This window comes from Pelophylax lessonae (genome assembly GCF_965119305.1).
Source record: "Pelophylax lessonae genome assembly, chromosome: 13".
NCBI lineage: Eukaryota > Metazoa > Chordata > Amphibia > Anura > Ranidae > Pelophylax > Pelophylax lessonae.
This window is the reverse complement of record NC_138780.1, coordinates 16,616,392-16,636,391: the sequence shown is the minus strand read 5'-3', so window position 1 is coordinate 16,636,391 and position 20,000 is coordinate 16,616,392. Positions and strand designations below refer to the sequence as shown.

Here is a 20,000-nt window from a genome sequence, read left to right as displayed (position 1 = left end):
GCACTGCAGGTGTACAGACCTGGGATCCCAGCACAGGGATGGTGGGAACCCCTCATAATGGGCACAGCAGGAGTACAGACCCGGGAACTCAGCACAGGGATGGTGGGAACCCCTCATAATGGGCAATCTCCAGGTTGCCTGCCATGTATTTGAGTTTATCTTATTTTGGCCACTAGGGGGAGTCTCTCTTTATCAAACATGATACAGCAAGCATAGATATTTATCCACTTCCCGCCCGCCCTATTACAAAATGATGGCGGGAATGTGGTTGTGTTATCCTGACCGGACGTCATATGACGGCGGCAGGATAACACAGCTCTGGGCACCCCCCGGGGGCGCGCAGAGCGGCGATCGGTGATGCGAGGTGTCAGTCTGACACCCTGCATCTCCGATCTCGGTAAAGAGCCTCTGACGGAGGCTCTTTACCATGTGATCAGCCGTGTCCAATCACGGCTGGTCACATAGTAAATAGGAACAGCTGTTGATCGGCTTTCCTTAGTTCGTGCCTGACAGGCACGAGCAAAGGAGCGCCGATCGGCGGCTCCCCTGACGGGGGGGGGGGGGGGGGGTCGGCACTGGTAATCAGATCATTGATTACCAGTGCAGACCCTCGGGGGGGGATGCCCACTATGACCACCAGGGATGCCCACTATGACCCCAGGGATGCCCACTATGACCCCAGGGATGCCCACTATGACCCCAGGGATGCCCACTATGACCCCAGGAATGGCCACTATGGCCACCAGGGATTGCAATCAGGGCTCAGGGAGCCCCCCATTGCCCTCCCCATCAGTGATGCCCACCAGTGTCCTCCCTATCAGTGCTGTCCACAAGTGCCCATCATTGCCATCCTTTAGTGTCGCCCACCAGTGCCCATTATTGCCCACCAGTGCCGCCTATTAGTGCCCATCAGTGCCACCCATCAGTGCCCACCAGTGCCGCCTATCAGTGCCCATTAGTGCCCGTCAGTGCCACCTATCAGTGCCCATCAGTGCCACCTATCAGTGTCCATCAATGCCGCCTATCAGTGCCCAGCAGTGCCGCCCAGCAGTGCCGCCTATCTGTGCTACCTATCAGTGCCTATCAGTGCCTCCTCATCAGTGCCTGTCAGTGCAGTCTCATCAGTGCTCATCAGTGCAGGAAAAAACTTATTTATTTACAAAATTGTATAACATAAACAAAAAAACTTTTTTTTTTTTTCAAACTTTTCGGTCTTTTTTTATTTGTTTAGCAAAAAGTAAAAATCGCACAGGTGATCAAATACCACCAAAAGAAAGCTCTGTTTGTGGGGGGAAAATGACATAAATTTGGTGTAGGTACAGGGTTGCATGACCGCGCAATTGTCATTCAAATTGCAACAGCGCTAAAAGGGGAAAATTGGCCTGGGCAGGAAGGGAGGGAAGTGCCCGGTATTGAAGTGGTTATAGACCTCACTTTAGGGGTGACCTTTCCAATAACAATAATCTCTGTACACTATAAACATACTTTAGTTCAGTTTCAGCGCTCTGCACTCTCACTGCCTGTATTTTGGTAATTATTTTAGATTAAAGATCTTCTTTACAGAACATTACCTTCTAGAGATGCAAATCAATCATTAACTTTCTGAACAATCCTGGATGGGGGAATTATTAATCGGGAAATGGGGGAGTGTAATGGGGTTCCAAACGGGCAGATACTCTGCACTGCTGGAGGACTCTGCTCCTTCCTCTATAACTCTCCTCTCCTGAAATACTCTGCTCTGCTGGAGGACTCTGCTCCTTCCTCTATAACTCTCCTCTCCTGAAATACTCTGCACTGCTGGAGGACTCTGCTCCTCCCTCTATAACTCTCCTCTCCTGAAATACTCTGCACTGCTGGAGGACTCTGCTCCTTCCTCTATAACTCTCCTCTCCTGAAATACTCTGCTCTGCTGGAGGACTCTGCTCCTCCCTCTATAACTCTCCTCTCCTGAAATACTCTGCACTGCTGGAGGACTCTGCTCCTTCCTCTATAACTCTCCTCTCCTGAAATACTCTGCTCTGCTGGAGGACTCTGCTCCTCCCTCTATAACTCTCCTCTCCTGAAATACTCTGCACTGCTGGAGGACTCTGCTCCTTCCTCTATAACTCTCCTCTCCTGAAATACTCTGCACTGCTGGAGGACTCTGCTCCTTCCTCTATAACTCTCCTCTCCTGAAATACTCTGCTCTGCTGGAGGACTCTGCTCCTCCCTCTATAACTCTCCTCTCCTGAAATACTCTGCACTGCTGGAGGACTCTGCTACATCCTCTATAACTCTCCTCTCCTGAAATACTCTGCACTGCTGGAGGACTCTGCTCCTTCCTCTATAACTTTCCTCTCCTGAAATACTCTGCTCTGCTGGAGGACTCTGCTACATCCTCTATAACTCTCCTCTCCTGAAATACTCTGCACTGCTGGAGGACTCTGCTCCTTCCTCTATAACTCTCCTCTGCTGAAATACTCTGCTCTGCTGGAGGACTCTGCTCCTTCCTCTATAACTCTCCTCCCCTGAAATACTCTGCTCTGCTGGAGGACTCTGCTCCTTCTTCTATAACTCTCCTCCCCTGAAATACTCTGCTCTGCTGGAGGACTCTGCTCCTTCTTCTATAACTCTCCTCTCCTGAAATACTCTGCTCTACTGGAGGACTCTGCTCCTTCCTCTATAACTCTCCTCTCCTGAAACACTGCTCTGCTGGAGGACTCTGCTCCTTCCTCTATAACTCTCCTCTCCTGAGATACTCTGCACTGCTGGAGGACTCTGCTCCTTCCTCTATAACTCTCCTCTCCTGAAATACTCTGCTCTGCTGGAGGACTCTGCTCCTTCCTCTATAACTCTCCTCTCCTGAAATACTCTGCATTGCTGGAGGACTCTGCTCCTTCCTCTATAACTCTCCCTTCCTGAAATACTCAGAGGAAGGAGCAGAGTCCTCCAGCCATACAGGGCAGTGATATAAGACTCTGTAAGGATCTGCAGATCTGTCACCACGATGGAAAGGAAAACAACATTCCTGTTCATCTGTCATCAGCGTTGCTGTGAATAACAAGGGTGAGATTTAACAGACGTTGTCAGGCTGAGTGACACAGGACCTGAAAAACTCGCTTTCTTGCTTGGAAAAAGAAATATGCGAACAGATGCCGGAGGGCGAGATTTAAAAAAAAAATAAGCGAACAATTAAAATGTTACTCTTTACAACACTTCTCATATGTAAGATGATTGCAGGTTTCTATTAAAGTCACTTTCGGTAAGCCGATTCCCGTTTTACAAGCTCTCTTTTCCATATTTTTATCATTCGTGTTTAAATAAAGAGATTTGTCAATCAACCCCTAGAGGGCGCTGTTAATTAATTTGCAAACCCCACCATTATTAATAACCAGTCAAGTATTCCTTACGTTGCGTTTTTTTCTTTTTTTTTAATTCCATTTTGTACACTTTTTTTCCTACATGAGCGAATCTGGATCAGGTTAGAGAAGGTTATAAATTAAAAAAAAAAACTTCCAATCAGCTGTAAGGATTTTTTTAATTTTATTTCTTGGAACATGATTGGATATTTGAAGTAAATGCAGATTCCTATTCCTTTACTCTTTTCTTAATCTTTGTGCCCCTCCTCTCAATGCAAGTCTGAGTTTGATTATTTATTAATGTCCAACTCCAGGCTCACCCTCAGCTGTACAGTATTTTATGTTTTTTTTTTTTTTTTATAACTTCTGGCTGTTTACTGTATGTGATGAGCCGCATCCCTTTTTTTCTCCTATCCTAGGAGTTTGTTGTCCTGGTTGATGCAAAGAACACAGAAATAATGGCGTCAGCAGCCCTTTGTCTTTATCAATATATTGTGAGTGGAGAGCGCCTTGCTCAGGGGCGGAGCCATGACACCCTGTACTTAGTCTTCCCTCACTGTTACCAGTTGAGTGACACTGGGTGTATATATATATATATATATATATATATATATATATATGTATGTGTGTGTGTATGTGTATATATATATATATTTTATATATATTTAATTATTATTTATGATTATTATTATATATATATATATATATATTAATTTATTATTCATGATTTATATAGTGCCAGCAGTATATATATATATATATATATATTTATATATATATATTATTATTTATGATTATTTTATATATATATATATATGTGTGTATATATATATATATATATATATATATATATATAAAATTAATTATTATTATTATTCATGATTTATATAGTGCCAGCAGTTTGTGCAGTGCTTTACAACATAAAAGCAGACAATAAATTAAGAATACAATTTAATACAATAGGAATCAGAGGTCAGAGCTTACAATCTAATACAGTGTATAGAGCAATAATCTGATATATACACTATATGTGTGTGTGTGTGTGTATATACATTTATGCATATATATATATATATATATATATATTACATATTTTTTTTCTATTAGTAGTAGATTAAGGGTCCTTTCACACGGCCGCTCAGCTGCTTTCCGTGTGTCCGCAAATCATCCTATTTTTTTGCGGATGATTTGCGGACATCAATGTAAGTGAATGGCACTGCGGGTGTCAGCGGAATACCATCCGCTGACACCCGATTTTCCTCCTGTCAGTTCTGTTCCGTTTTTATGAACGGAACAGAACCCCATTTTTCCTTCCGTGTAAAAAACAGAAAGGAAGGAAAATCGGATGTCAGCGGTGTCATCCGCTGACATCCGCAGTGCCATAGACATACATTATGTCCGCATATCATCCGCAAACGGATGGGATGACATGCGGGCACACGGAGCGGATGACAGAAATGTCATCCGCTCCGTGGAAAAAAAAAAAAAAAGTCCCGCAGCGGACTAAAGCAGCGGAGCGGCCGTGTGAAAGGAGCCTATTATTATTATTGTTATTATTACTATAATAATAGTATTAGCTGTAATAGTAGTTATAATAGTAGAAGTAAAGAATCTAATATATACACTGTGTGTGTGTAAATATATATATATATATATATATATATATATATATACAGTAGATAGATAGATTTTTTTTAATAATAAAAAAATATATATAAAATTAAAGTAGTACTGTAGTTCATTTTTTAAAAGTTTCTGTATTTATATAATACCAAACATAGAAGAGCACAGTGTTATTTATATATATATAATGTGTGTATGTATATATGTGTATATATATATATATATATATATATATATATATATATATAAAGTAGTAGTTAATTTCTAAAATCTTCTGTATTTATATAATATCAAATATATAGAAGAGCGCAGTTCTTAAGATATGAAAGCCACTTAAAAAAAAACGAGTTAAAAAAAGTTATGTTTTTACCAAAAATGCGTTCTTCCCATTTGACCTGAGATGGTCAGATTGACCCTTTAGATACATTGTTCTTCTATTGAAAATTGTTTTTTTTTTCCCTCATTTTTTGTATTATAAAGTTTTTTAAACACGGTTTGACCGTGATCTGGGTGAAGGATGAGAACTGTAACTTTCCATCTCGTTGGCAGTTTTCTGCCTGAGTGACTTTTGGTCGCGGTCTTCCACCTGAGGACTGGAAATGTCCTTTCTGGGAGAGCAAACTCGATGTGTATTAAACAGTGATTATCTGTAGATTGTTTTCTCCAAAGCATTTCTGTCCCAGGTCAAATAAGAACACATTGTTAAGGAGCTGAGTTAAGCAGAAATCACATTTGCTTAAAAAAAAATAATAATGAATGTTGCGTTGCCATGAAACAGATTGTAAAGGTGGAGCTTTGGGGGGATCTTGTGTTGAAAGTGTATCTAAAGCAAAAACTTTTTTCTCTTTGTCTGCGTCCCGGAGCGTTCATTATACTCCTAGTGACCATTGTCAGAAAGTGATGGGAGGTCAACGCTTTACAGTTGACACCAGGACAGGGGGTGAGGGAAAATATTCCAAAGGGGATACTTGGGGGGTCTAATTATAGACTTCATGGAATTAGCTGTAGGCCATATCAAAATGTTGCTATTGGGCCTCTTTCTTTATGGTTATGCCTCTGCCCGAAAATGAGGGAGAATCTTCCCAATAGGTTATAGATAATAAAAAGAGAGAAGAATAGATAATATGGAGGGGTCCAATCTATTCCCTAAACTAGTGGTCTCCAAACTGTGGCCCCGGGGCCGGATGCGGGCACTTTGCTTTCCTTTATCCAGCCCTTGGGGCACTATCCCTCCAAATAACACCAAGAACGAGGCACTATTCCTTCCACTGACACCAAAATTGGGGCACCATTCCTGTCACTGACACCAACGATGGGGAACAACTCCTCCCACTGACACCAAAATTGGGGCACCATTCCTGCCACTGACACCAACGATGGGGAACAACTCCTCCCACTGACACCAAAATTGGGACACCGTTCCTGCCACTGACACCAACGATGGGGAACGACGCCTCCCACTGACACCAAAATTGGGGCACCATTCCTGCCACTGACACCAACGATGGGGAACAACTCCTTCTACTGACACCAAAAACGGGGCACCATTCCCGCCACTGACACCAACAATGGGGAACAACTCCTCCCACGGACACCAATAATGGGTGGGGTACTATTCCTCCCACTGAAACTAAAAAAGGGGCAATATCCCCCCCCCCCCGTACCAAAGATGGAGCACAATTTTATCCCACTGATGTCAGGACATTTTCTACACTCCGCCCTCCCCTCTAAAGTCTGAAGGACATTGGCCCTTTGTTTACAAAGTTTGGAGACCCCTGCCCTACACAATCAAAAAATAAAAGAAACAATGATTTTGGCCAGAGGGAAACCGACTGACACAGAACCAGTCCTTAGCAATGTAAGGAAAAGAACCAATTATTGGCCTTGAAGGAATAGAACCAGGCGTTGGCCATGGAGGGAAAGCAAATCAGTCATTGGCCATGGAAGGAACACAACCAGTCATTGGCCATGGAGGGAACAAAACCAGTTGTTGGCCATGTGGCCATGGAGGGAACAGAATCAGTTGTTGTCCATGGAGGGAACAGAACCAGTCGTAGTCCGTGGCGGGAACAGAACCAGTCGCTGTCCATGGAGGGAACAGAACCAGTCATTGTCCATGGAGGGAACAGAACCAGTCGTTGTCCATGGAGGGAACAGAACCAGTCGTTGTCCATGGAGGGAACAGAACCAGTCGTTGTCCATGGAGGGAACAGAACCAGTCGTTGTCCATGGAGGGAACAGAACCAGTCGTTGACCATGGAGGGAACAGAAGCAGTCGTTGACCATGGAGGGAACAGAAGCAGTCGTTGACCATGGAGGGAACAGAAGCAGTCGTTGACCATGGAGGGAACAGAAGCAGTCGTGTTGACCATGGAGGGAACAGAAGCAGTCGTTGGCCATGGAGGGAACAGAAGCAGTCATTGGCCATGGAGGGAACAGAAGCAGTCATTGGCCATGGAGGGAACAGAAGCAGTCATTGGCCATGGAGGGAACAGAAGCAGTCGTTGGCCATGGAGGGAACAGAAGCAGTTGTTGGCCATGGAGGGAACAGAAGCAGTCGTTGGCCATGGAGGGAACAGAAGCAGTTGTTGGCCATGGAGGGAACAGAAGCAGTCGTTGGCCATGGAGGGAACAGAAGCAGTCGTTGGCCATGGAGGGAACAGAACCAGTTGTTGTCCATGGAGGGAACAGAAACAGTCTTTCTCCACTTTAGGGGGGTAAAGTTGGGGCACAAAATCAGTTCTTTTCAATCTTTTGGAGATGGGTCGGGCGCAAGATGGTGTTTGGAGTGATCATTGCCCAAAAACTCCCTGCGATCGCTATACATATACAAATTTGGAGGATTGTGAATAATCGCTACTACATGCTAAACTCAATTGTTCCAAGGTAGCACAGAGTACAGCAAACACCCATCACAAATCTAGAGCAGCGCCATACTCGCTACCCCCCAAATACATTTTTGACATAGACCCCACTTAGGTAAGTGTCCCAGTGAGGGCAGCAGCTCTTATAATAACATAAGTTTAACCATCTGCACGGAACTCTCCCAATTTTTTCTCTAATCATGGTCAACGATCGCTCCAGCAAAAAAGCCCAACCATAGATGTAGAATCAGAATAACAAAGAAAAGTCTGCATTCTACTATCCATATTCTGCTGTTATACTCTCTTAAGTAAGTTGAAAAGCTGTTTTGGTTTCAGACTAACGTTACTAACTTGGTTTTGCTGGTCAAAGTAGGACCAGCTGCCTATAAAAGATAGGCAGCCATTTTTTCCTAGAAAAGGTGGAAACCCTTTTTTCAGACCAGCTTGTGAAACATGCCTCTTCTCTGGGCCTCAGGCTTACCATCTTTACTTTTTTTTTTTTTTTTTTTTTAAGGCTTTCAAGATGTCCATACCATGATCTTCATCGGCTTTGGTTTCCTGATGACCTTCCTGAAGCGCTACGGTTTCAGCAGCGTGGCTTTCAATTTCCTGATCGCAGCTTTTGCTCTCCAGTGGTCAACGCTCATTCAAGGCTTCTTCCATGGCTTCCATGATGGCAAAATCCACGTTGGCATTGAGAGGTGAGGGGGAGGTGGGAATCCATACTTTGATCACCTGAGTTGGATCGATATTTGGCCGAGCAGCAGAGACAAAAGGATGTTTACTCTGTCCCAAATTCACTCTGATGTACTTGGCACAAAACTGACTTTATCAAGGTCCACTCCATTGTAGTTTTGTTTACCTTCGAGTTGTTGCAATATAGAGGGAATTTCACAAGATCTTTATTACTCCACCGTTATTAAATAGGAAAAAGAACCCACTTACTGTATTTATGACAAGATATCATTTATGTGCCCTTGGGTTATTTCTCGTGCCTCTTCTTACTCTATCCTAATACAAAACATCTAGACTTATCACAGACATTTTGGAACAGGGGTCTTCAAACTTTCTAAACAAAGGGCCAGTTTATTGTCCTTCAGACTTTAGGGGGGCCGGACTGTGGCCAGCAGGAGAGGAAATTTTCCTGGCATCAATGGGAGTAAACATCCCCACATTTGGTATTTGGGGGAGAAATGGTGCCCCATCATTGGTGTCAATGGGAGGAATAGTGCTTCATTGTTGGTGTCAGTGAGAGAAATGGTGCCCCATTGTTGGTGTCAATGGGAGGTATAGTGCTTCATGGTTGGTGTCAGTGGGAGAAATGGTGCCCCATCGTTGGTAATAATGAGCGGAATAGTGCTTCGATGTTGGTACAGATTGTTGGTGCAGTGAAAGAAATGGTGCCCCATCATTGATATCAATAGGAGGACTAGGGCTCAATTGTTGGTGTTAGTGGGAGAAATGGTGCCCCATTGTTGATGTTAGTTGGCAGAATAGTGTCCCGTATCATTGGGAGGAATAGTGCCCCAAGAGCTGGATAAAGGCAAGCAAAGGGCTGCGTCCAGCCCCCAGGCTGCAGTATTGTGTCTTCTATCAGTGGGAGAAATGGTGCCCTATTGTTAGTATCAATGTGAAGAATACCGCTCTATTGTTGGTGTCAGTGGGGGAAATGGTGCCCCATCGTTGGTATCAGTGGGAGGAATAGTGGAGGAATAGTGCTCCATTGTTGTCAGTGGTGCACCATGGTTGTCAATGGTGGCCCATTGTTTGTTAGTTGGCACAACAGTGTCTCGTATCAGTGGGAAGAATAGTGTGCCAAGGGCCACATCCAACCCCTGGGCTGCAGTATTGTGTCTTCTATCAGTAGGAGAAATGGTGCCCCATTGTTGGTATCAATGGGAAGAATAGTGCTCTATTCTTGGTGTCAGTGGGGGAAATGGTGCCCCATCGTTGGTATCAGTGGGAGGAATAGTGCTCCATTGTTGTCAGTGGTGGGCCATTGTTTGTTAGTTGGCAGAACATTGTCTCGTATCAGTGGGAACAATAGTGTGCCAGACAAAGGCAAGCAAAGGGCCACATCCAACCCCTGGGCTGCAGTATATTGTCTGATATCAGTGAAAGGAATAGTGCCCCAAGGGCTGGATAAAGGCAAGCAAAGGGCTGCGTCCAGCCCTCAGGCTGCAGTATAGTGTCTTCTATCAATGGGAAAAATGGTGCCCCATTGTTGGTATCAATGGGAAGAATAGTGCTCTATTGTTGGTGTCAGTGTGGGAAATGGTGCCCCATTGTTGGTATCAGTGGGAGGTATAGTGCTCCACGGTTGTCAGTGAGAGAAATGGTGGCCCATTGTTTGTTAGTTGGCAGAACAGTGTCTCGTATCAGTGGGAAGAATAGTGTGCCAACGGCCAGACAAAGGCAAGCAAAGGGCCACATCCAACCCCTGGGCTGCAGTATAGTGTCTGATATCAGTGAAAGGAATAGTGCCCCAAGGGCTGGATAAAGGCAAGCAAAGGGCTGCGTCCAGCCCTCAGGCTGCAGTATAGTGTCTTCTATCAGTGGGAGAAATGGTGCCCCGTTGTTGGTATCAATGGGAAGAATAGTGCTCTATTGTTGGTGTCAGTGGGGGAAATGGTGCCCCATCGTTGGTATCAGTGGGAGGTATAGTGCTCCATTGTTGTCAGGGGGAGAAATGGTGCTCCATTGTTTGTTAGTTGGCAGAACAGTGTCTCGTATCAGTGAGAAGAATAGTGTGCCAAGGGCCAGATAAAGGCAAGCAAAGGGCCACATCCAGCCCCTGGGCTGCAGTATAGTGTCTCCTATCAGTGGAAGGAATAGTGCCCCAAGGGGCAGATAAAGGCAAGCATAGGGCCACAGTTTGGAACCACTGTTTTAGAAAAAGGACTTTCTTTTAAAAATAAATCAGATTCTTTCATCCCCTTGGCTATTTTAGAAGCACTGGTCCCAGTGTGATATGTAGTAAAAGATTACAGTTCCAGACTATCTATGCTATCTGTGTCACCATTGGGGAGATTTCTCTTCACTTCCTGTGCGTGAAATGCAGTAGGAAATAAGAAGGAATCTTCGAAGGGAAGTTTCTTCTTGGGCAATTGTCACAGGAACATGTATCCTCACTGGTTGGTTTATCCTCATCTCTTGTTCTAGAGACAATTGTAAAGTTTTTGGATTTCTGTTTGGGTAAGAGAAAAAGATGAGCTTGGTTCGATCCGAACACGGTCTGAACCCAGCTCAGCAGAATCCATGGGAAGCTGTCACTCGATCGCATCCCAGCCAACCCAATTAGCAGCACCCAGAATGTTCCCCTCCCCACAGCTGCCCGTAAACAAAAGGGCAGGAATGCTTGCGATTTCATTGCCCTAATATGGCCCTTAATATGGCTGATGGTCAAAACATTTGTCAAGTTTCTATTGCCTATCTCTGTCCCCCACTAGGTGGATCCACCATCTCAATTTTTATTGGTATCCATTGTCACCGGAATGGAAAATGAGGGGAAATCCAAAAAAAGATTTGTCTCTAGAACAAAGACGTGAGGGAAAATCTTCAAATTGGGAAAAATTGTTCCTTTGGAGATGAGATATCTCCTCACTTTCGAGAGGTTCTTTCTCAGTTCTTTGAATGTTTCTAGGGCAGGAAGTGATAGGAAGGTCACCGGGGTAATTCTGTATCACTTTATATTGCAGTATGATCAATGCGGACTTCTGCACGGGAGCTGTGCTTATCTCCTTTGGAGCTGTCCTTGGCAAAACCAGTCCTGTCCAGCTGATCATCATGACCCTCTTTGAAGTGACGCTTTTCGGAATCAATGAGTTCATTATACTGAACATCGTTGGGGCAAGTATAATGGGGTGGTTGAGGGTTGCGCATAGGTGGGCTTTCTTAAACTCCACCCCTGAGGATTGGGAATACCCCATATAAAATGCACCCATTTGTTGAGCTTGTTGACTCCCTCCCTTATCATTGATTGGGTAACCCACCTACCATAGACTGTAGGAATCATTATTGGTTTTCAAGGTAGAACTTTACTTAAGAGTGATATAACCCAATAAATATATATTTCTCCCTTTTTATATTTCCTGATTCTTTTTTTTCTTAGGCCAAAGATGCTGGTGGATCAATGACCATTCATACGTTTGGAGCCTATTTTGGCCTGGTGGTCTCACGGGTGCTTTACAGGCCACATCTGGACAAGAGCCGCCACAGGGAGGGGTCAGTGTACCACTCTGACCTTTTTGCAATGATTGGTAGGTACATGCTGGTCTTCCTGGCAAAGTAGTTAGCATGCTTGTCTTGTAGCCCGGAGTCCTAAGGTAATGCCCTCAAGGACGTTATCCACATTGAGTGTTTTTTTATTTTATTTGCATAGCTGTCATTCAGTTTCGCCAGCCTCCTCCAGTAATAAAACCACATATTGGTACGTTAATTGGCTTCTACCAACAATTGACTCTATAGTGTAATTTGTGAAGATTTATGGTTTTGAACCAAAAAACAGCAAACAGAAAACACAGCAAACGTGCAGAGACAAGTGAGCCATAACCCAAAGACAAAATACCTAACAACCTAACTATAATTCAATACAGGCATATACAACGTGAGGAACACTTATTAACAGGGTAAATCTGGAGATGCAAGGAAATGAGGAACCAGGACTGGTATCAGGGACAGGGAGAGCAGGCACCAGGCAGCATGGTACAAGATTCAGGGCAAGAGCATGAGAAATGGCAAGCAGTTTTTGGCAAGCAGGGCAAAACACTAAAGCGAACCGTAATAATAGAGGAGGGACTAAATACTCTCTTAGCAGCCAGCAGATCCCAGTAACCAGTTTTCACCTGATGTGGGCTGCTGGGAGGGTATTTACTCCCTCTTTTATTATTACACTTTGCTTCAGTGTTTTGCCCTGCTAGCCAGAACCAGCCCTGCCAGCCAGAAACTGCTTGCTTTTTATCGTGCTCCTACTCTTGCTCTGGGGGACACCTGTGGGTGGACATCAGAACTACAACCTCCTGCTCTGGAAAGCGTAAGGCCACCAGCAGGTAATGCAGGTCCTGACATAACCGCTTCAGCAGAAAAATACCTGATCCAGAGATCTAAATTCATAGGCAAATCTTGACGTTTTTTGGGCAGAGGGGGATTTCGTTTAGTCACAACTTCCTGCCCTTTAATTTTTTGGTTAGCCCAGCTGATCAACAGTGAAGATGAGGAGGGGTTGGGGATGGGTTTGGTGAGGAATTTGGGGTGGCTGAGAGATGATTTGCACAAAACTTCAGCTGCTAATATAGCTGGAAGTTACTTATCTTTTTGACACATGATGACGTTTTTGATAATGTAGGGCAGTGGTTCTCAACCCCAGTCCTCAGGACCCACTAACAGGCCCGATTTTAATTATTACCTTGGGGAGATGCAGACTAGAGTACTGCAATCACTGAGCAGCAAATTGTATCACCTGTGATATATTTCAGTTATCTTGCAAACCTGGCCTGTTAGTGGGTCCTGAGGACCGGAGTTGAGAACCATTGATATAGGGAATGTTTAGAACCCCTGTCTGGTGTTTTCTTTTGCACTTTTTCCCCTTGGGTAGATATTCCTTCACAACAGGAAGTGGGAGGAAAACTCTCCATCCTCTCTTGAACAGTTGTCACTTAAATATGTGTCTTTATTGAAAGCTTTTCCTGTACCCCCTGGTCTAGTGACAACTGTAAAACGTTGGATTTCTCATTGCATTCTAAATGAAAAAAATAAATGTTTTAAACTTTAGATACACTTTAAGCATTTGTTCACAATCAGCTCAGTTTGAGTTGTCTAGTTTTATAATATGTAATTAATATTTGAAATCACATTATATTTATGATAAAGAGATGGTGACTTTTCGATATGTGAATGATAATTCTAATTAAACTTGTTGAACAGCACCCCCTAGTGGACAAGTAGTTGTAAACTCACACCACTCAGAGCACATTGAACCATTTACATCAGTCCTCCTCCCCAAAGAGCTTGCAGTCTGTTTCCTGCACACATTGTCTGGTTTAAGGTTCAATAAGTAATAGAGCCAGGTTTTCACATTACCTAACATTCCATAAAGCCCAAATCACAAGGCAAGAGGAAATCACTGAGCTATCCTGCTGCCCACCTTTAGATAAAAACCCTAGAAATACAGAAAGGAGCATCAGATTAAAAACCAGATAGAAGAGTCAAAAGCAAATATAATCGTTGGTAAAATTGTCAACGCGTTTCACTGGCAGCACCACTCCCAGGTTACCAAGGCTACAAGAATGAACATAAATGATTGTAAAAATTATGATGACGTAGAAAAAACAATTATGAAAAAGTCAGACTCGTGCAATGTAAATATTCTGATCTATACAAGAAATTGTGTTTGCTAAAATACATCCTTTTGAATATCGAAATATGACTCTTAAAAATGTCCAATCTAGGAACCATCTACCTATGGATGTTCTGGCCCAGCTTCAACTCCGCCATCACAGCTCATGGTGACGACCAGCATCGGACCGTGCTGAACACCTACTACTCCCTGGCCGCCTGTACGCTGGCCACGTTCGCCTTCTCATCTCTGCTGAATGGTGAAGGAAAACTCGATATGGTGAGCAACCCGATTGAATGAGCAACCAACAAATACTAATGGCGGTACACAGTTCAATGGTGGCGGCTGGTGCTCAAAAATTTTGGGGGGGGGGGGGGGCGCAAACAGAAAAATGTAATAGGCATTGCTTTGCGGCAAAAAACGCTGTAAAAAATTGTGTGACTTTGAGGTCGCAAAAGTGTGAAAGGGGCCTTCAGTAATTAAGGTATTAAGGCTTTCAATGCAGAGAGACCAGCGTGCCCCCTTTCATTGCAGAGTGACCAGCGTGCCCCCTTTCAATGCAGAGTGACCAGCGTGCCCCCTTTCATTGCAGAGTGACCAGCGTGCCCCCTTTCAATGCAGAGAGACCAGCGTGCCCCCTTTCATTGCAGAGTGACCAGCGTGCCCCCTTTCATTGCAGAGTGACCAGCGTGCCCCCTTTCATTGCAGAGTGACCAGCGTGCCCCCTTTCAATGCAGAGTGACCAGCGTGCCCCCTTTCAATGCAGAGTGACCAGCGTGCCCCCTTTCAATGCACAGTGACCAACGTACATGCCCCCTTAAATGCAGTGACCAGCGTACATGCCCCCTTCAATGCAGTGATCAGCATACATTCCCCCAATGCAGAGATCAGCGTGCGTGCCCCCTTCAATGCAGTGACCAGCATACCATTCCCCCAATGCAGAGATCAGCATGCGTGCCCCCTTACTTACCTGGAGCAGCGGCGGCAGGCGGCTTCTCCTCTGTCCCGGTGACCGGCGGCGCGTCTCCTCTAGTGCTCCCGCCTCCTCCTCGGCCAATGGCATGGGGTTTGCCTTGCGGCCAATCAGGAAGTGCGTATCGGACGCGCTTCCTGATTGGCCAGGAGGAGGATTGGTGTGACATTAGCGAATTTTCATTCGCTATTGTCACACAATGGGTGGGCTCGGGACGCACTGCTCTGCGCCCCAGGTCCACCCTTTGCATCGCCCTATTAGAGCCTCTGGCTCTAATCAGGTGATGCCAAAAAAAAAATCCCCATTGAACTCCATGCGTCCGGTGCCCCTGCATGCAGATTTTGGGGCCAGACGCATGGATGGGGGGGGGGGGCGGTGCCCCTGCGCCTTCAGTACACCGGCCGACACTGGGTGGCGTCCTTCAAATGTATGCAAAGCCTGGAGGCACTCCAGTCTGAAAAAAATAAAATGTTACTTATCAATGGGAAGCCTAAGCCTGGGACGATGTACTCAACCAGTTTAATGAAGCCCCCTTTACATCAGATTCCCCCTTTCAAATCTGAGTACCCCCCTCACGTTAGAGGTGTCCTCATCAAGTCAGAGGTCCCCTTCAACATCAGTGTTGTCCCTATCAAGTCAGAGGTCCCCCTTCACATCAGAGGTGTCTCTATCAAGTAGGAGGTCCACTTCACATCAGTGGTGTCCTCATCAAGTCAGAGGTCCCCTTCACATCAGAGGTCCCCCTATCACATTAGAGGCCTCCTGTCACCTCAGTGGTCCCCTCCTTCTAATCAGAGCCCCCCTTAATGTCAGAGATACCCCATCACATCAAAGTCCCCCATCATGTTGGAGTTCTCCACTCATGTCAGAGGCTGCCCTTCACCTCAGAGGTATAGGGATTTACATGCATGTATGTTATTCTTTCTTATTTTTACTTTCCCAGGTCCACATTCAGAACGCCGCATTGGCAGGTGGTGTTGCAGTTGGCACGTCTGCGGAGATGATGTTGACTCCATTCGGTGCTATGATCGCTGGATCCTTGGCTGGGATCATCTCCACCCTTGGATACAAATATTTAACGGTAATCTTCCTGAGCGAGCCACATCTATAATACATTATATGAGATTCATACGGATGAGAAAAGTAGCTCACACTGCTTGGCCTTCTAGGCCTTTGTCAGGAGGCTAACACAACTTCACAACTAAGCTGTAAGGGCCCCATTCCTGTGGTCCAATATCAGGTCCATTGAGGGTTGCGACTTAAATACGTGAAGGGCACAGGTTTCTCAGTGCATGGTCCAGACAGGACTGGCTGGGTTGGTCCATCTTCACCCAACCACCAACCGTCCCCTGACCGAACCAGGTCGTACATTCCCTTCTACCCAATTGTTGGCCACCACTCACACTAATGGAAAAACTTGACTTGGGTAGTTTCTGGTGGAATTTGGTTCTACTTCTGCAACGTACATCATACCAGTCCACCTGGATATGGCCATAGCAGTTTAGTCCAGCATTGTTGCCATTAGTCCATTACAGCATGGCTTAACCACTTGCCGACCGCCGCAAGTACATATACTGCGGCGGTCAGCCCCTCACAGGCAAAGTGACGTAGGAGTACGTCACTAGCCTGTGAGGCTCTGGGGAGCGAGCGCGCGCCACCGGAGGCGCGCTCCCGCTCGGTCACGGACCCCCCCCCCCCCGCACGTGTGCCCGGCGGACATCGTCCTTTACACCAAGAGAAAGGCAGGAGGCTGATGTAAACAAAGCCGTCTGTCATTCTCCCCTGTGTAAGAATGGAGATCACACGATTCTGCTATGTAGGACCGTTGATCACTGTTCTTACAGCTCAAGCCACAGCCAATCACAGTTAGAAACACGCCCCTAGGGACACACTTAACCCCTCCCTCTCAAAAAAGTTAACCCCTTCACTGCCAGTGTCAATTTTACAGTAACAGTGCATATGTATAGCACTGATTACTGTAGTAATGTCACTGGTACCCCCAAAAGTGTCAAAAATGTCAGTCAAGGGTCCGATCTGTCCGCCGCAATGTCGCAGTCCCGCAAAAATAAATCGCAGATCGCCGCCATTACGCGTTAAAAAAAAAAACAACAAAAATGACAAAAATCTTTCCCTTAGTTAGTAAACGCGATAACTTTTGCGCAAACCAATCAAAATACGCTTTTTGCGATTTTTTTTTTTTACTAAACATAGGTAGCAGAAAACAAATTGGCCTAAACTGTTAAAAAATTTGGATTTTTACTTTTTTTTTTTTTGGGAATTTCGTATAAAAAAAATTTGAAAAATATTTTTATTTTTTCAAAATTGACGCTCTTTTTTTGTTTATAGCGCAAAAAAATAAAAACCGCACAGGTGATCAAATACCACCAAAATAAAGCTCTGTTTGTGGGAAAAAAAAGGACGTCAATTTCATTTGGGTACAGCGTCGCACGACCGCGCAATTGTCCGTTAAAGTCACGCAGTGCCGAATCGCAAAATAGGCCCTGGTCTTTGAGCAGCCGAATCCTCCGGGGGTTAAGTGGTTAATTATGCAAGGAGAGTCCCATTTGGTGTTATGCCCACCTTCTGCTCCAGGTTCCCAAAAGACCCACTAAGGGGAAGGAACAACCGGCACTCCCCTGATGGGGAAAACCCAACAGAAGGTCACTCTACAGCAGGGTTTCTCAACCAGGGTTCCATGTAACCCTAGGGTTCCTCCAGAGGTTGCTAGGGGTTCCTCGAGCGATGAACACCTTCTGCTTCTCAGAGAAGTTCCCACTGATCTTTTTAGCTATCTGTAAGGGGGTAATTCCTCCCAATGACCACAAGTGTAAGGAGCATTCTTCCCACTGACCATCACACTGATGTATCATCAGTCGTAGATATTGTAATTTTTAGCAGAGACCAGAAAGTTATTTCAAGGGTTCCCCAGTGTTGAAAAGGTTGAGAAAGGCTGCTCTACAGTATTAGGTCTAGGCCCTGGAACCCCGACAAGGGCCTAAAAGCTTTCTCTCCACAATTATAACTTCCCTATCTTGCTTATATCACTGATTCCCTGGGTTCCATCCCTCCCTTACTCTTATTATACAGCTAGGAGGAGGATGCTGGGCACTCCTAGAGGGGAAATAGATTGCAACCCTGACCCAACATGGGTATCAAAGAGGTCCTTCATGTCTCAGCAAAGTTGTAATAAATCAAGGATTGGGAATCAACCTCAAGGCAAAAATTTAAATCTAACCAAACCTTCTTCTGCTACTGATTGCACTTTGGAATTATGAGCTCAATAAAAGTTTATTTTCTTGAAAAAAAAAAAAAAATCTAACCAAAACTGGAGTTGAAAAGATATATATATATACATATATAAAAAAAGAATATTATTCTGGGTGTTGGCTGACAGTTCTGGTCCTCACATTTGGTATTTATGCGTCCTTCTCTCCGCAGCCCATTCTGGATTCCAAGCTGAAGGTTCAGGACACATGCGGTGTCCACAATCTTCACGGCATGCCTGGCATACTGGGGGCAATGGTAGGAGCCATTGTAGCCTTCACGGCAACCGCAGATGTGTACGGTGATGGGTAAGGTCTTCTGAATATAAGGTTTATTGGGTGATTTCTTTTATTTTTTCTTCTTTTAATATCTAAAATATATTTTATGCCTTCTCTCGCAGGATGGAAGATGTTTTCCCGTTAATTGCTGAAGGGACACGCACCGCCCATTCTCAAGCCTTGTACCAGTCCCTGGCCCTGTTGGTGGCTTTGGCCTTTGCCCTGGTCGGGGGACTTATTGTAGGTGAGTTGATGTCACTGCGATTATATTATATTATGTAAGCTTTTACCACAGGCAAGACCCAACTGATCAACTTTTTTTTATCATCAAGACCCAATCTGAGCAAATTTTATGTAAGCATAATACATAGTAGAATTAAGTGTGTAAAGGTTATATAATTATGAATAATAATATTATTAGTAGTATATTATTATTTTTATTATTATTTATATAATTACTATTATTGTTGTTATTATTCATATTATTATTATTCATATTATTATTATTATTATTCATATTATTATTATTATTATTCATATTATTATTATTATTAATAATAATATTAATATTAATAATATTATAATACTACTACTACTACTTTTAATACTATTAATAATAATAATAGCAGTAGTAAAATTATTATTATTATAGTATTAATAATAGCAATAATATAAATAATAATAATATTATTAATAATATATTACTACTACTACTACTGTTACCACTACTATTACTAATATCACTTCTACTATTACTACCACTACTATTACTACTACTATTACTACTACTATTACAACTATTACCATTACTACTACTATATTATTATTGTTATTATTATTATTTATATAATTACTATTGTTGTTATTATTCATATTACTATTATTATTAGTACTATTATAATACTACTACTACTTTTAATATTATTAATAATAGTAGGAGTAGTAATATTATTATTATAGTATTGATAATAATAGTAATAATATAAATAAATTATTAATAATATTACTACTACTGTTACCACTGCTATTACTAATATCACTTCTACTACTACTACTACTACTACCATTACTACTACTACCACCACTATTACTACTACTATTACAACTAATCTTATTATTAATATAATTACTATTATTGTTGTTGTTATTCATATTCATATTATTATTATTATTATTAATAATAATAATAATAATAGTAATACTATTATAATACTACTACTACTTTTAATATTAATAATCGTAGTTGTCATAATATTATTATTATAGTATTAATAATAACAATAATAGTAATAATATAATATTATTAATAATATATTACTACTACTA

General features: G+C 43.4%; 1 protein-coding gene across 1 annotated transcript in view; it reads left to right on the top strand.

Moving 5' to 3' along the window:
- Nucleotides 1–20,000, top strand: part of RHBG (Rh family B glycoprotein) — a 45,944-nt gene that overhangs the window by 19,198 nt on the left and 6,746 nt on the right. Inside the window, exons 2-8 of the mRNA XM_082275465.1 lie at nt 8,340–8,526; nt 11,524–11,674; nt 11,937–12,084; nt 14,272–14,438; nt 16,076–16,213; nt 18,571–18,704; nt 18,797–18,918. Coding sequence (XP_082131591.1) covers nt 8,340–8,526; nt 11,524–11,674; nt 11,937–12,084; nt 14,272–14,438; nt 16,076–16,213; nt 18,571–18,704; nt 18,797–18,918 — 1,047 coding nt within the window. The remainder of the gene's footprint in view (nt 1–8,339; nt 8,527–11,523; nt 11,675–11,936; nt 12,085–14,271; nt 14,439–16,075; nt 16,214–18,570; nt 18,705–18,796; nt 18,919–20,000) is intronic.